This window comes from Passer domesticus, chromosome 3 (assembly GCF_036417665.1).
Source record: "Passer domesticus isolate bPasDom1 chromosome 3, bPasDom1.hap1, whole genome shotgun sequence".
In the NCBI taxonomy this organism is placed as follows: domain Eukaryota; kingdom Metazoa; phylum Chordata; class Aves; order Passeriformes; family Passeridae; genus Passer; species Passer domesticus.
In genome coordinates this window covers 86018831-86037000 of record NC_087476.1, presented here as the reverse complement: position 1 = coordinate 86037000, position 18170 = coordinate 86018831, and the positions used below count along the sequence as shown (strand labels likewise).

General features: G+C 45.8%; 1 protein-coding gene across 1 annotated transcript; it reads right to left on the bottom strand.

The window, feature by feature from the left end:
• Positions 1–3607: 3607 nt before the first annotated feature.
• Positions 3608–16785, bottom strand: HHIPL2 (HHIP like 2). Its single transcript, XM_064415785.1, is given in 6 exon segments — positions 3608–3977; positions 4333–4420; positions 4423–4472; positions 14816–14886; positions 14889–15479; positions 16735–16785. Coding segments are annotated over 6 exon segments (1221 nt in total).
• Between the last annotated feature and the right edge of the window lie 1385 nt (positions 16786–18170).

Below are 18170 nucleotides of genomic sequence, written 5' to 3'. Positions count from 1 at the left end.
TTTCCATTTCATAATCATACCAAAAAGGGAAAAATTCAGCAAGAGCTACACTGGCTAATCTGTGGGAGACAAGCTTCTCATTTCTGTCTGGTAACTGTGGAAGACAAATGGTTCTTGTGCCTTCCCTTCAGCACTCACTAGAACAATATCCAGGGAAAAGGGAAATTAGAGTATCTTGCAAGAGGCAAAGCTGTTGTTGTCTTTCAAACTACATAATATCATGTTGGTTTCTAAAAGGCCACCAGAAGAAGAGACATTTCACATTCACTCACTCCACATTTCACAGCAAAGCCTGCATGTCCATGCAGCTCTGACAGAATATATTGTACTTTCCAAAAACTTGCAGCTTCTTTTTGTATTACATAGCTCTGTCAGGAGGCTGTAGAAGAGCAAACAGTGTTCATTGGTACTTCCACCTTGGTGAGAGATCTGGTTCTTGTGACCTTAGTAGTGTCCCATGTGCTGAGGACTTCACACTAAACTTTTAAATGAGTGGCTTTCCTTATCCCCAAATAAAGTCCTGGTCTATGATCCACAGTGTGAATTGTGGATTGTTGTGAATAAGACTGAGGAATTTATACTAAGGAAGCAGGAGAAGTTCAGAAAAGCTCTAAGAACTGAAGTGAGGATGAGATGGTATAATGAAAAAGTGAACTGCATTGATATGGTCTTTTGATTAGTGAAAGCGTACAAAAGACCAACAACAAAAGGAAAGTTTCACATAAGGTTCAGTTTCCTGAGCTCTCCATCAACCTGATCTGCAACAGCTTCACAGGGCAGGAGACCTCCCTGACCCACCTGCCATGCTGAGCCAGTCACAAACCTCTCTGCACTGCCTACTCTATAGGCACCCCTCAGGAGTCACAAGATATTCCACATTTTCCCTACAGTAGAGAACAGACTGTATGGTTTCTATTGAAGGTGTGGCCAGCATGATACCTACCTGCTTCATCCTCAGCAAACGAGATGATGAAATTATTTGCTCTAGGAATTGATCATTCCAGGGAAAGCACAAGCTGCTGTGCTGCCAATGCAGATATCCTGCTTCTTCCACTTATTTGTCTTCTCACCTTCTTGTAAAGCCATAAGTCAACTACACAAAAAAAAACCCCTGTGTTTTATGTCTCCATCATCAAAACTAGTTCCTGTCAAAATCATGCATTACTGAAACAAAAAAAGCAGTCAGTGAAGACTGTGACTGTTGGCTGGATTTTGGAGAAACAGATCTGAACAAAAGCAAACTTATACTAAGGATTCTGAAATGGAGGAAGTTTAGATTCCAGCAAAAATGTTGTTGTAATAGTCAAACAGAACTTACTCTATATCCAAGTTTCTCATCTACTCCAGCTCAAAAGGTTTCGGGATGCTACAATATACTTACTTGCCTAGACATGGAAAATGTGGGTACAGAATAGGAGTTGCAGAGGAAACAGACTCACTCGCTCATGAAATCTGTAGCTATGATATTTTATGAAAAATCCTTTGCTAGGATTTTTCCCTCCTGAGGAGCTGAGGGCCTCAGGAAAGAAATGTAAACAATAGCTATCTGCTGCTGTGGAATGCAACAGGTGCATCTGTGATTGGTAGATGTTTCTAATTAAGAGCCAAACATAGATGTAGCTGCATCGGACTCTTGAGAGTCACAAGATTTTGTTATTCGTTCTACTCCTGTTCTTTCAAGCCTTTTGATCAATCTTTTCTCTCTATTCTTTTAGTATAGTTTTAATGTAGTATTTTAATATAATATATATCATAATATAATAAACCAGCCTTCTGAAAATGGAGTCAAGCCTTGCGTCTCCACACTTGGGGAGCTCACAGAAATCACCAAAAATATAAAGGCCATTCAAGTTGGGTGATTCACATCCCCTGTAGACAAAGCCTCCAGTAACTTACTTGCCCACACTGCGACCATATGCAAATATTGGCAGAATGTCATCTGTCAAACACACAGAAATACAAAGTAAGAATGTTTACTTTCAGAGAACATCAAAAAGTAGTTGCTCAATGATACTGACAGGTACAAAAATTACCAGAAGGACAAATACAGTTTAACTTTAGCAAAATTGCAGTGGTAATTCAGCAGTTTACTCTGGGACAGAACTGACCCAGGGGCTTTACGGACATCTCTGTGTAGTTGCTTATCAAGGCTTAGTCATGATGAGCTTCCATAAGAAAAAAAAACCAAGATTCTCTACATCAAGAAGCAATGCAGGAAGGCATCAGCCTGCAGCAAGTGTTGTCTTACTTATATGTGACTGTACCAATCACTTTAGCAGGGATCATCTTTACTAATTCCAGTATTTTTAGAGAAGGGAAAAAGATCAAAACTGCAAGTGAGCTCAACATCTTCATGGGTTCACTGACACAACACAGAGCATAAATGAGTGTGCTCTTGCTATTTTATGTCATGAGACTTGTAAATAAAGACTCTGCCTCTGGCAATGTTAAAATTGAATTCAGCCCTTTCTTATATTGAATTATCAGATTCCACTGAATTTTATTCTTGTCCTCACTTTTTTCCCTGCTTTAATGGCAGTAATACATACTCTATGCTTGTCTGCTCATCCAAGTGTTCCAGGAACATCTGCATGACCTTGAGACCAGGTGTCTTCACCCAAGGAACTTTATAATAATACTCAGTTCTTCTACCATGCTTTTGCCAAGAGTTTTGCAAAGACCACCAATTTCTATTTTTCAAAGGCAACAAGTGAGTTTTGTCCATCACACCCACAGTCAGACACAGAGCACGGCTTCTGGGAATTCTCCTGCAGCACTTTGCTGGCTGGGACACACTACATCTGCCACAGGGTTTGTTTCAGGGTCTCAGCATCAGTCTTGTCCTCTGTCCTTAGCCACAGTCATGGCTCAGAGCTTCCGGAGAAAATACAGTATCACTTTCTACTTAAATCAAATCCATTGTCCTCCTGGCTTTACTGGGAAATTTGTCCACAAAAGACACAGGCTTTGAATTTAAACACCTTGTCCGGTACAGTGTGTGGCAGGATATGGTATGTCTCAGGATAAGCCAAGTATCATTCCATAGCAACACAGCAGGGCTGGGGAGAAGGGATTCCTGATCTTAAAAAGCAGACAAATTCCATTTAATATACAATACTGGATTATTTAGCTTCACTGGAAAAACAGTGCTACAGTCCACTAAATATACACACATAGTAATCTTCTACAAGAAAGTTTTTCCTTACCCGTGGAGGGGTTGTGGCAAAGCTTTGTGGTGTTGTCACCGTCATATTTTCTGGAAAAATCCCTTCACCAGGATTTCTCTCCTGGGAAGCTGAGAAACCTCAGAGAAAAATGAAAATAATAATTATCTGATTTGCTTCTCCTGTGTTTTGCTGCTTTGGAATGTGGTTTGGACATTGTTTACCAACAGGTGATTGTTTCATTGGTTGCATGTGAATTGTTTTTACTTATTGGCCAATTACGGCCAGCTGTGTCAAGGCTCTGGAGAGAGTCATGAGTTTTTCATTAGTATTCTTTTAGCCTTCTGTCTGTATCCTTTCTGTATTCTTAAGTATAGTTTAGTATAGTTTTAGTTTAGTATTCTTTAATATAATATAATATCATAAAATAATAAATAAATCTTCTAAGAACATGGAGTCAGATTCATCATTCCTTCATTTGTCTGGGAACCCTGCAAATACAAGATGTCGTAGCATTCAAACTCCTCCTTTGCTCTCCAGCCATAGATCCCTCCTTTAACAATGAGGTCAGTTTCCTCAAACCTGTTCTACCTGACATCCCCACAGAATATTCTCCCTCTTCCTTTTTTTGTGATAGGGTCCCCTCTGTCCACTGCACAACACCACATATTCCTAACCCCATAGGAATAAACCTCCGGGCAGGCTTTGGGATCAGACACTAATGGATTATCAGGAGGGATGCAGTAAGGCTTTCCATCAGGGCTTCTTCCATCCACATCAATCCTCAACACTTTCCCCGACAAAGTGCTCCTAAAGAGAAGGCAGAAAAAGAAACCACAGCATGAGAGCCATCTGAAAACACAAAAATTACCTTCTTCTCCTTGCCCATTTTCAAAGGAAAAGTTATCTGCCTAAAAGAAGTAAACCAGAGGCTGGTATGTCTTGCAACCCGCTTAAGCCAGGAAACTCTTTTCTCTAAACAACTTTTTCTCTAAACGACTTTAAACATGTCAAATTTTCATTTTTGAAATACTGCTTTGGACAGACTTGCAGATGCATGAGCATTTTCAGGAAGCACTCTTACTCTATTCTTCCACATTTTCGCCTTTCCAAACCTTGTACCTCAGTGAACAAGCTCAAAGCTTTCATCTGCGCTCCTACTTATTTCTTCTGAGCATTCCCAAGTTTTCCAAAACGGTCTCCAGCTTTCCCTCCATCCCCTGTGAACACATACAAATAGCCATCCACACCAAAAGCAGCTGCCCATCATTGTGATTTGCAGCTGGTTCTTCAAGCTACAGGAGAATCCTTAAAAATAATTAAAAAAAAAAAAGTAAGAACTAGCTTAAGCTTTTATCTGAGCAGGTGCATACAGGTGTACACAGGGCAGGTGCACACACGACTGATAAATAAGTGTACAGTACTGTAGTGAGACATCCTCTTCTACAGTACAAACCTCATAGGGCAGATGTTAATTTCATAATAGATTAAAGGCTGTTACTGCTCTTTAGAAGACAAGAGTACAAGATGGAGAAATATGGCCCCCCGGGGCAGAAGCCCAGCGGGGAGGCCGGTTGTCCAGGATAGCTCAACGAGGGTCCAGGATCGCCCAGCGGGGGGTTCAGGCAGCTCAGGCGGCTATAGTGATTTGCAGTTCAGCTCTTTAGTGATTTCAGCTCTTTTAGCATGCCTGGGGCCGTCACCCTGGGTATAGCCGCAGCAGACGCAGAGAGAGAGAGAGCAGCGCTGTGTGGATTCCGCAGGGTTCTTTTATTGGGGTCTCCGCGAAGGGTCCAGGGACAGCTCTCCTCTGCCGAACCGGGCAGAGCTAGGGGTTTTTATACCTTATAGGGGGATTGAAAACTGTCCAATAGTAAGGGTCAGGGGAAAAAGTGGCCTATGGATCTACAGAGAGATAACAGGGTCCGAAAGGCAGAAGAGAGGGTCTTCTAAACCCTTAGTCATGCTGACTTTGGTATTTCCTAGCTCAGGCTTCTGACCTCCAGGGCCTTGCAGGCCTTGTGCCTGCTACAACTCCACTTTCTGTATTTAGAAAAAAGGCGTTCCCTATGGTTCTCTTAAAACAATGGACAAGGCATGAGAACATAAGTAACACGATGACAATTACAAGAAAAATCCACAAGATTCCCTTAACCAAAGATGCAGCCCATCCCGTTAGTCCCCATTGACCGAAGAGATCATTGACCCAGTCTGGGGTCTGTTCTACTTTTAAGTCCTTCACAAGTCCCTTCAGTTTCTGGATGTTGGCGTGGATGGATTCCGAGCGTGAAGAGAGATTGAAGCAGCACATCCCTTCGAAGTCCTCGCAGCCATGTCCGTGGGCAAGCAGCAGGAAGTCAATCGCTGCTCGATTTTGGAGTGAAGCGTGTCTTGTGGTTTCTTCTTCCTTTAAGAGATCGCTCAGGGCAGCAGAAGTAGCGTTAGCTTGCTTACTGAGCCAGCACCCAAGGTGATTTATGTCACCCAGGGCCTTAGCTGCAGCTACCCATGGTAGGAATATAGAGACCGCTATCTTTTTAGGTTTGTTCCAATCGTATAATTTGGGATCGCAATTTTCATCAAATGCTGTGTAGGACCTTTTGTGGCGTTTTAACTCGCTCTCTTTTTTCCAATCGTGCAACAAGGTGATATTTGGAGTAAGGGTGGAAAGTTTTCCTAGGGTACAGGGACCTCCCTGGAGTCGTGAGGGGATTCCAGCCCATACTCTGTCACCACAGATGAGAAACGTTCCCTTGGGTAGAATTTTGGGGTGGAGAGAGGACACAGAGATCACACGAGCAGTGTAATTACACCAATCGTGAGGGTTGTAGGCTTTGTTAATTGGTGATATGTCTTTTCGGTATGTGTTTTTGTTTAGGTCAATTTCAGGCAAATTATTCCTTGGACGTCTAAAGTAAAATTTGACACAGAAGGTGGCCTTAGAGGACCCCAACAGATCCAATTCTTGAGGTTCCTCAAGAGCATTGGGCAGTATTTTTGTCCACTCGTCCCAAGTTTCTACCTGGTGGGGTCGCTTACCTGTGGTGCGGAGAAGCTCTGAATTATAGGCGGGCCAATCATCGGCTACGAAAGGAATTCCTACTAGACATGTGGAAAGTGGGTTATCAACGCTCCCCATGGATAAGCACATGTTATCCTGTTTTAATGTTCTTGCTAAGGTTACCCAGACATTATGGGTCGGCTGTGGGCCGATCCAACCGACGGCACACGGCATGGTGAGGAACATCCAGGCAGCAGTGAGGACAGCACCAATGGAGATATTTTTCATCTTTGGGCAGGAATGGGGCTTCTGATAGGGAATATAAGCAAAACTTGTTATTTTTATGGTAGGAAGGGAGGGTTAGGGTTCCTTTCTTGTTCCTTTCCTCTGTTCCTTCCACCTCCCCCCTTTATTTTTAGTTTTTTACTGGTTTTTTTTGTTTTTTTTTCTATGGTACTAAGGGTGGGGGAGTGGGTAAAAGGTTAGAGGCTTTTGGTAAGGGTAGATAAAAGGGATAATAGGGTTTTTAGGGTAAAAAGGGTAATAACATCTAATTCAAAGAACAGTTTGTTTTCAGGCTGTGCCTGGTCTAGGGCTTGATGCCACAGAATGTTGTTCAGCTTTCTGGTTTGTCTGCTGCTGTGTGATGGGACAGTCGTCTCTTCCACTTGTGGACGTTTGGCGACGTCTTCGTCTCCAGGCCGAGCTGGTCTGGTTTTGAGGAGGTCTTGTGTTTGACTCAGGAGGATTCTTGTCACTGCTTGTGGAAGTGGTATTTGCAGTGCCTAGGTATGGTTTTATGTTTTTCCCTGGGTACCATCTTGGACCAGATGGTAGCAGAACACACGCGTATCCTCTTCCCCACGTGATGAGTTCGAAAGGTCCAGAGACTTTATGTGTTTCTGGGTCCTTCACCAGCACAGGTGGTTTCTCTGTGAGCTTTGCTTGGGTGGTATTTGCAAAGTGGCGAAGTATTGGTGGATCAGGCTCTGATGTTGTACAGTTCAGGAAGTTGATGACATAGAGAGCCTTGCAAAGTCTTTCAACTGGAGAGGTGATTTTTGTTCCTCTCTGTTGCTGATTGAGGACTCTTTTGAGAGTTTGGTGTGTCCTTTCCACGATGGATTGTCCTGTGGGGTTTGCAGGTATACCTGTCTTGTGTTGTATTCCCCACTCACTGAAGAACTCTTTCAACTTACGAGAGGTATAGGCAGGTCCATTGTCTGTTTTGATCTCCTTTGGTACTCCCAGGGTTGCAAATGCGAGGAGAAAATGTTTTATGGTGTGCTGCGCAGTTTCTCCTGTATGTGTTGATGCAAATACTGCTCCTGAGAATGTATCAACCGATACATGCACGTGCTTTGACCTTCCAAAAGGTGCAAAGTGGGTTACATCTGTCTGCCACAGCTGGCAGCTGTTTAAACCTCGGGGATTGACTCCCGTCCCCACAGATGGTATCTGGTAGTTTTGACAGTTCGGGCATGTGGCAACAATAGCTTTTGCCTGATCTTTTGAAAGCTTGAACATTCTGATAAGGGCAGGCACATTTTGATGAAAAAATGAGTGTGACAACTTTGCCTGGGCAAAGATGTTAGGGACATTAGCAGTCTCTATTGCCATGGCTAAGGTGTCTGCTTTCCTGTTCCCTTCTGCAATGAAACCTGGGAGGTCAGTGTGTGACCTCACATGCATTATATAGTAAGGTTGTTTTCTGTGGGAAATTAAGCGTGTTAATGTAGAAATCAATTGGTATAACTTTGGATTGGAAACCTCTTTGAGAAGAGCATGTTCTGCTCTCATAGCTATGCCAGCAACATAAGCTGAATCTGTGACCAGATTAAAAGGTTCGTCTTTGAATTTCTCAAAGGCTCTGACAACAGCTGCTAATTCCGCAATCTGTGGAGATCCCTCCACTATTTTTATGTCAGATTCCCAATTTTGGGTTTTAGGGTCCCTCCATGTCATTACCGACTTGTGGGATGACCCTGAGCCATCTGTAAAGACGGTTAGAGCTTTGAGAGGTGTCCTACTTTGGACTAATTTTGGAGTCAGATGAAATGTCACATCACGATTAAAAAGCTTATGTTTTGGGATATGCACTGAAATTTGGCCTGTATAGCTGTCTAAGGCATACTGGAGACTCTCATTGGTCTGGAGCAAATGCTCCAGGTCCCCAGTGGTCATTGGCAAATATATGCATGTGAACTCACACCCTGCAAGGGAACGGAGGCGAGTTCTAGCCTTTTTTATTAAATGTGCCATAATTTCTTGGAAGGTGGTAATGGTTTTTGTGGGTTGGTTATTTGTAAAGATCCACTCCAGGATTAGTAAAGGGTCTCGAAGTTGAGTGTCCCATTGGAAAATCAGTCCATAGAACCTAGGTGCTTTTCCCAGAATGACGAACTGGAAAGGCAGGCTGGGCTCGAAGCGATGGGCTTTGCGTGAAGACAGGGCTTCCTGGACCTTGGTGATGGCATCTCGGGCCTCTGGTGTTAGAGTGCATGGAGAGTCCAGATTCTCCTTGCCCCGGAGAAGGCTGAACAGTGGAGCGAGGTCCTCTGTTGTAATTCCTAGCAGTGGACGTACCCAGTTGATGGATCCGCACAGACTGTGTAAGTCTCTCAGGGTTTTTGGGTCGTCTCGGATGGTGAGCTGCTGGGGTACGATGGTCCGTTCCCGGATCTGGAGTCCAAGGTAAGTCCATGGGTTGGTGTACTGTATTTTGTCCTCACGGATCTCAAATCCTGCCTGTTCTATGGTTTCAATAGTCTTTTTAACTGCTTTGTCCAAGTACGTTTTTTCTGGTGCACAGACCAGAATATCGTCCATATAGTGATGGATGATCGCACCTGGGAATAGGTTCCGAACAGGAGACAGGATGTGAGCAACATACCACTGGCATATACTTGGACTGCACTTTAGTCCTTGTGGAAGAAAACACCAATGATATCTCTTGAGTGGAGCCTCTCTGTTAAGAGAGGGGACGGAGAAGGCAAACCGTGGAGCGTCCTGGGGATGCAGCGGGATGCTGAAGAAACAGTCTTTAATATCAATGATAGCAAGTGTCCAGTCTCTAGGCAGCATCGATGGTGAGGGCAGGCCAGGCTGGAGGGGACCCATGTCCTCGATGACCTCGTTGATTTTGCGAAGATCGTGGAGGAGCCTCCACCTGTCCGTTCCAGGCTTTTGTAGTACAAAGACTGGAGAATTCCAAGGGCTGGTGGTCTCTACGATGTGGCCTTTGGCGAGCTGTTCATCCACAAGGGCATGTAGTGCGCGCAGTTTGACTTTAGAGAGGGGCCACTGCTCGATCCAGATCGGGTCATGGCATTTCCAGGTGAGACGAGGAGTGTCTGGCAGTGCGCGCTCCTCAGTGGCCCCAATTAGAAATCCGGACTGGGAATACGTAGGGAGGCTCCCCACTGACATAAAATGTCCCGTCCATACAAGGTGATGGGGGCCCTTACCACAAATGGGCGGATGGTTGCCAACTTGCCTTCAGGCCCTTCGACGAGGATGTTGTTCTTGCTCCGCATGGAAACTGTAGCTCCACCGATCCCTGTGATCATGCCTGCCACAGGTTGTAGCTCCCAGTGTGCTGGCCATTCTGAGCGGGCGATGATGCTCACGTCTGCACCGGTGTCCAGCATCCCTGGTAGGTGGAACTTCTCTCCTCTGCAGGTAAGACCGCACTCGATGACAGGCTTACTCGGTCCCACAACTTGTATCCACATTGCTGTGGGGTTGAGAGGAAGCTGTTCCCTGTGATTCTTAGGGAGTAGAAAGGCTTGTGCAAATGGGGTACCCTTTGGAAGAAAATATGGTAAGTCTGTGCAGTACACCTGGACAAAGATTTCTTGTCCCGGGTGCACTGTTTGTACTTCTGGAACAACAAATATTTCCCTTGGGCTATGGAGAGAATCACCTATAATTAGGATGTTAGAAGGACCTCCTTTTGGCCCACGTTTGCCTGTGGGAACACGATAAACATTGTCATTTTTAAAGTCAATGGACAGTGCAGTTACCAGCTGACGGCGCGTTCCCTTTGGTATTGCTCCGTGTGTTGGATCCTCCTCATGTGGTCTGGAATCTCCTGGGATGGTGCGTGACTGGGTCTGGGTGGCCTTTGATTTGGTGTCCTTGCGTGGGGCCCCACCACGCTCCGATGGAAGTTTCCCGGACGCGGCTGATAGTACTGCTGATTCTGGGGCCTTTGGTAGAAATTGCGAGGGTACCTGGGAGGTGACCTCTCTGGACAGTCCTTTATAAAATGTCCAAAGTCTCCGCAATGGTAGCGGCGGACCTGATCTTTAGAAGCTATTACTGCATATGCACTAGAAACTCCTTCTGCAACACCCTTAGTAACTGCTTGGGCCACTGTGTCTTCAGTGGACAGGTGGCGTGTGCAGCTTTCCAGCATTTGCTCTATGGTAGGTTCTGTGTCCAAGGGTAAGGCTCTCAGAATTGTTTTACATTTTTCATTCGCATTACTCATGGCAAGTTTACACAACAGTTCTTTTCTTGCCTCTGTGCTCTCTATCTGTTTTTCCAGAGCATCCTTAATTCTATCCACAAATTTGATAAAGCTTTCATCTATTCCTTGTTTGATAGTAGAAAAATGTTGGGTAGGGGTAGAATCATCAGGGGTGAGAAGTAAGGAGGTTTTTGCTGCTATAGCCACATCTTGTAATGTTGCCTTAGGTAAAGTATCAGCTTGGTCAGAGGGTTTCTGCAAATCCCCTTCACCAGCCAGCTGTTCGAGTGTAAAATTTGGCTTATCAGCATCTGCAGCATAGTTATCTGATAATGTTTTTAATTGCTTTTTCCAATGCCTTTCCCAAAGCATGTACTCGGCGGGAGAAAGGAGGCACTGGGCAATATTTTTAATATCGTGGGGTACCAGAACATGTGCTGAGAACGTAGCTTCTAGGAAATTTCTAAAAATATGTGAACTTCTACCATGTTCTGTGGCTGTATTTCTTAATTGCACAAGTTCTTTATTTGTAATAGGTTCCCATGTCTTTCTATTAGTGGCACCTCCTTTTTTTCCCTTCTTATATTCTACTGGAAAGGCAGTAATTCTCTGAGCTAACTGCCAGTCCCCTGCCTGTGTGGCTTCCATTTTTATTTTTGCCCAAGGATCTACATATTCTATTTCCAAATCAGAATCGCTGTCACTGCTGTCATCAGATGACGAGAAGTGAGAGCTATCAGACCTTGCCTTATGTTTCTTATGGCTGGCTGGAGCTGCATTTGGCAGAGGGGCATGTGGCTGGACCGGGTATAAGGCAGCACATGGCAGTACGTGGCTACAGCGAGACAGCATTGCCGGAGTGGCCGTGCAATGCGTGATACAGCATGCACAGGACTGGGGGGCGTGGGGAGGGGGGGCAGAACTGAGGGAAGTCTGGGGGGTCCCGACCGGGGGCTGCGGAGCGTGGGTATGGGGTTGCGCAGCGAGGGTATGGGGGCAGGGGGTGTGCGGGATGTAGGAGGCGGCGGGACTGAGGGAGGGTGCGGCGGGTACAATTCCGGCGGCAGGCAAAAGCGCGGTGGTGGGGGGGGGCGCGGGTACCCAGGGGGGCTGATCCCCTGCTGCAGCAGGGACGGTGCCGGGGGCAGGGAAAGACGCGATGGTAGCGGGGGGGGCGAGGGCGGGGGAGGGAGTGGGGGCGGACGCGGCAGGGACAGGAGGGACGGCAAGGGGGGTGGGGGTGGCCCCAGTAGGGTCGGGGGGAGCAGGGGGAGGGGTGGGGTTTGGGTCAGTCCCGGCGGGAACTGGCGCAGATGCTCTCGGAGATAACGCAGAGCAAGGAGGCGCGCAGGATGTGGCTCCCGAGGGGAAGGCGGGGGGGAAGAGGGGGTGAGCAGGGGCCGTGGGCGCCCTGGGGTCGGGGGGTTGCGGCGCAGATGGCGGGACCCTAGGACCCAGCGGAGTGCTGGATTCCAGGGTGGAGGGGCTGTTATCTCCTCCATTAGCATTTGAAATAGGCGCTTCTGTTAAGTGAGATAAGAACTTTTCGTTTTGTTCGACAGAAGTTAGCCCTGAGGCTAAAATCTTTTTGTTAGTTTTTTCTACAGCTTTAGTTATAGCGTGAAACATAGGTAAAAACCGGTTTACAGAAAAGTCTTGGTTAGTTTGAAACTGATATATCGTGGTCCCAATTGTATCCCAAAAGGAGTCTAAGGTAATAGTCTGTGTATTAGTATCTGGGAAGTGGCAGAGAATCCATTTTATAAAACGTTTCAGGTTAGTTTTTGAAAGGTTACCTTTAGAAAAAGAAAAGTTGTTAGAAGATAGGATTTCTAGGATTAGGGAATATAAATCTCTCTCGTTCTGGGATCGTTTACTAAGCTTTGATCCCATGTTTCAGTTCCCGCCAGCAGAAAAAAGAGAAAAAAAAAGAAAAAAACCCAAAAAAAAAGGACCCAAGGAAAAATATTTTTGCGCGCAAGAGAGGCTGTGTTAAACTTACACTTTTTCAGCCTATTGTGGGTCAAAGTTCTGCTGGGGGTCGTCTGCTCGTCAGCCTCCACGGACACTCGCGTGCCCAGATGTCGGGGTGCGGGTCGGCTGACCTCCTGTCCAGAAGAGTCCTGCTAAAACGAAGAGCTTCTCCTTCCAGGATCTCTGGCGAGCGGAGGCAGTGACAATTTCACGAAGAAATGCTGCTCCTCTGAAATGCCAGGTCCGGCATTCAGTTCCGCGGCCAGGCTATCACGGCGGTTCAGATGTTGGCCCAGGGGCCCCCCGCTGTTCGGGCGTCGGCTATGTTCGGACGTCAGCTATGGCCCCCCGGGGCAGAAGCCCAGCGGGGAGGCCGGTTGTCCAGGATAGCTCAACGAGGGTCCAGGATCGCCCAGCGGGGGGTTCAGGCAGCTCAGGCGGCTATAGTGATTTGCAGTTCAGCTCTTTAGTGATTTCAGCTCTTTTAGCATGCCTGGGGCCGTCACCCTGGGTATAGCCGCAGCAGACGCAGAGAGAGAGAGAGCAGCGCTGTGTGGATTCCGCAGGGTTCTTTTATTGGGGTCTCCGCGAAGGGTCCAGGGACAGCTCTCCTCTGCCGAACCGGGCAGAGCTAGGGGTTTTTATACCTTATAGGGGGATTGAAAACTGTCCAATAGTAAGGGTCAGGGGAAAAAGTGGCCTATGGATCTACAGAGAGATAACAGGGTCCGAAAGGCGGAAGAGAGGGTCTTCTAAACCCTTAGTCATGCTGACTTTGGTATTTCCTAGCTCAGGCTTCTGACCTCCAGGGCCTTGCAGGCCTTGTGCCTGCTACAGAGAAAGAAGACAACCTTATTCTTGAGTCTTTTCAATCCATTTTGGTTTTCTGTGTGACCTTGAGCCAACCTGATTCTGGTAGTTTCATAGCAGGCCAGTCACACACCTGAACCAGAATGACTGGGAATGTACAGGTTCTGCCAGTGGAAAGAATAATAGGATCATAGACCAGCTTGAATTGGAGAAGACCTTAAAAATCATCAAGTTCCAAACCCTTGCCATGGGCAGTGTACAAATTCCACTAGACCACATTTCTCAGAGCTCCATCTATCCTGGCCTTGAACACTTCCAGGGAGGGGGCATCCACAACTCCTATGGGCAACCTTTGCCAGTGCCTCCACACCCTCTTCATAATATCTAATCTAAATCTTTCCCCCTTGTCCTGTCACTACATGCTCTTGTAAATGGTCTCTGTCCATCTTTCTTGTAGGCTCCCTTCAGGTACTGGAAGAGTGTAATGAGGTCACTGTTAGAGAGTGCTTTGGGCAGACACTGTAGCCTATGTGCACAACCCTGTATGCAAACAAAAGACATTCTGTGAATTTAGAGGCATGCTTGCTGACACTCTGTGTACGTGCCTGCTAGCAGAAGAGAACACTGCCCTTGGGAAAGTTTCCCAGCTGTACCCAAGGGGAAAAGGATGGTCTGAGGATGTGAGAAGAATATCAGTAGCAAGATGTTCTGATAATGATGCCAAGCTAAGCTACATGACCAAGATATGTTAAGAAATACTCTTTGTTTTACACACAGTGCTTTGTTAACCAATTGGATGCATCCCTGTGTCATGTGAACCCTGCTTTATGATATAAATGTACCCTTAGATTAGCAATAAATGAGCATCAATCACACTTCTATGAAGATTTGATCTTTGACTCCAGAGGCTCCTTTCCTTTCCCCCCCTACTCCTACTCTCTCTTTCATGAGGTCACCTCAAGTCATTCTCTTTCCTAGGCTGAACACTCCCAATTCTCTCAGCCTGTCCTCATAGGAGAGGTGCTTCATCCCTCTGATCATCTTGGTGGCCTCCACTGTATTCTCCAACAGATCTGTGACCTGTGCTGGGGACCCCAGAGTTGGATGTAGCACTGCAGGTGGGACCTCCTGAAAGTGGAGCAGAGGGGCAGAATCCCTTCCCTTGATCTGCTGGCCACAAATCTTTGGATGCAGCCCAGGACATGTTTGGTTTTCTCATCTGCAAGCTCACATTGCTGGATTATGTCCAGTCTCTCACCCACCAGCACCCTCAAGTCTCTCTTGGCAGGGCTGCTCTCAGTCCCCAGCCTGTGTTGATATTGGGGGTTGAACAGGGACAGAGAAAAACAATTTCTCATCATGGCATACAGTAGCATTCAACATGAACTTTACCTTTCAGAGCTTGGGTCAGCTTTGTTGGCATCAGATGCCAAAACCTTAAATTCACTGCATCTGATCTTTTCCATTCAGTTCTTAGCCATGTCTTAGCCATGTATGAGTAACAGATATAAAACTTCCCATTGTCCTTGTGCTTGGGGTGGAAAGCCATCCCCAGGAAGCCCCTCTTATCCCCCGGCCACAGGGTCGCCAGCACTATGCTCTGAATATCCAGGAATGGCAACTCCAGCTGGCTACCATTGGGTAGGGAAACCCAGACGAGGCCCAGCTGCTCAGCTATGAAGGTGTAGTGGGTCCGGTCAGCAGCGTGGGCCATCAGCACTAGGTTTCTCAGGCCACTGGCAACCTCAGCCAGGCACAGCTGGAGACAGCCTCCACGATTCTCCAGCACTGAGCCTAGGCTACGGCTCAGGGCCAAGTTCTGCAGCACCTGGGGGAAGCAGTAATTCTCATCCTGGAACTGCAGGAGGTGGCAGAAGTGGTTCCTGTTTGTCTCACAGCACTCCTGGATGTGCTTGTCACTGGTCAGCAGGTGGATGGCAGAGAAGCAGTGGAGGTGAAACTCGGAGCAGTAGTCAATACAAAGTCCTGAAAGGCTTCTCAGAGGGGTCTGTAGGTTTTCTGCATCATAGAGACGTGCAGCATACAGAGAATATTCCTAGAAAGTAAAGGAAACTAAAGATGTGGCTGTGGACACTCATCCAGGAGAAGCCAAGACACCTCAAGGGGAGCAAAGTGGTTAATAAAATGAAAAATTAGCAATGCAGACAACTTAAACAGTCACCTATGAAGTGCAGCAGTAGAAAGTCACAGAATATGGCCAAAATGGACTTTGACATCAGTAGTAGTTTCCTTTATCAAAGCATAGTCAGCTGCACATACATCCTTCCCAACAGAAGTACAAGTATGGAGGCTGTGGATTTTACACTCAGTAAGGTGGCACTGAGCAGTCCAAGGGGGAGGTGATCAGAGCAGGGAAAAAATCTGACAGAGTTCTGGAACTATCACAAGTGACATTGAGAAGATGGATAAGACTCACTTTCCCACAGAAGAAAAATGACGGAGTATCAGGTGAAGGCAATAGGAGCCAGGTTAAAAAAAGCAAGTGAAATGCTGCCAGAAGAAGCTGTAGCTGCTAAAGATGTACATTGATTACATATACAGGCTAAATTAATCTGATACAAGCATAGTATTACTGAAGAAGACTATAGGTGAGATTTAAAACTGATTCAAATAAGTAAATACCATCTCATGCAATTCCTAGATATCATTGACTCTATCTCTGATCATCAGGAAAAAATACTGCAGGCAACATTTTTATGTGTTACAGATCTAAAATTATGTTCCTTCAAATAGCTTTAAGTGTTTAGCTGTGTAAAATATAGGATAAATTCTGAAAATCAAGCATTGTGTTTGAATTTGTACCTAAATTTAAACTCATCTTGTGAACATTCTGGGCCAGAACTTCTGTAAAATGTTTCCATTAAGATTCCACCTCTATTTTAATCAGCACAAAGTTGCAGAAGTTAAAGCAGAAGAGGTTACATTCTACAGAAATATTATTTTACTGGTTTCCATGCCAGCAGCCCAAAAACAATCTATTCAGAACTTTTATTTGACAGAGATGGAAGAGGGTAAGTACATGCACAGTCCAGGAATGTAACGACTACATTAGTAACTTTTCTGCCTCATTAAACAAGTTAGCTTCTTTAAACAGAAAGCATTGGTGGGGGGTTTTTTTGTTTGTTTATTTGGTTGGTTGGTTGGGGTTTTTTTGTGCAAGTAGCAGCCTTTCCAGTATATCTAATATGAAGACTACAGACCCTGATTCCAAAGTTGTTCTCTTTCTCACAGCAACACCCAGGGGCTTTTGGCCAGAATAGGTATCAAATAGGTATCACTTGTAAGGATACCTTGCAGCTTTTGGATGGTGTAGGAGGTTTCTCACTTTTCATTGCTGCCATTTGGCTACCAGAAAGCAGCACAGAATGACCTGGTTTCTGTTGTTTCCACATCACATCTGTAAGGAACCGGTCCCTCTTCCCAAATTGAAACTCTCCAGCCTTGCAAAGGGGAGCCAAGTCCCCCACGTGTGTTCTTGCAGCCTGGCCCCAGTCCCAGCTGGCAGAACCACACCATTCCCTGTTGCAGCGTGGCCGGGTGGTAGAAACGCTGCAAACTTCTTTGAAACATCCCCTTCAGAAGCTGCTCAGAGTAAGGCCATAAGATCAGCCATTTCAAGTCCATGCACACATACATGCCACAGATAGCTCAGCAGAGGAAAGACAGGAAGGGTCTTTACATTATATATTCCAGTGAAGGTTTATTGCATCCACCATGCCAAAGGGACCAGAGTTGAAAGACCAAACCATCTGGTCTGCATGACTTAAGAATGGGGTCAGTGACCAGTGACCTGAGGGCACAGGGGTGGGCAAAGGGCAGCAACCTGTAGGGGGAATGAGGGATGAATAATTGGGTGGGCAGTGTCAACTGGCCAATGGGGGAGGCAATCTAGTGTAGATTGGCAGTAGTGCTGCTGAGCACCATGGGCTGAGTCCCCTCTAGCAGCATAAGTAAGGAAAACTCTATGATATATTCTTCCAAGGCAAGGCCGTGGGGGTTTCCCTGAGGGGGAAGAGTCAGAGGATTCCACAACTCCCCTGTTTTTCTTACTATGAAGACATCCCCATTGGACCTCTGCAGACACTTAACAGTTTTATTAAGGGGTTATTAAGGTTTAATAAACCTTGGCAAAAATACAACAAAAGGACTATATAAGGAAAAATTCACAGCGCTGGAAACTGCTCTCACAGATACCGCGTGGCCAGTTCATCTTCAAGATGGATGCTCAGTCTTTTATACCCCTAGGGGTTGCATCAGCCAGCCCTGGCCCCTCCCAAAGTCTGTCAGTCAGCTCTTCTTTGCCATTTATCAGTGGAGTCTGCTTTCTTGTAACATGACTGGAGATCAGGTGTTGCCATGCCCCACCCCTTTAGCAACAAGCTTTTCCATTCCCAACTGCTCCATGCAAGGGACACATCTGCACGCATTCTTTTTAACATAACTATACATCAGTAAAGCTTTTCTTAATAGTCACACAATAGTTATCCCTTAACTGCGAGAGCCAATCATCTCATTATCCATCCATAACATATCCTTATAAAAAGGAGGCACAGTTGTGCTGTTAGATTATAATATAATTTTGAAAACTGAAAGCATTCTTAATAACTGACAAGAAATAGCTATAAAAGAAGCTATGGGGGTTTTTTTTAAGACTTGTGTGTGTTTGAGCAATTGAACATTGGTATATATCTTTACATGAAATTCACACATATAGAACAAGGAGTCT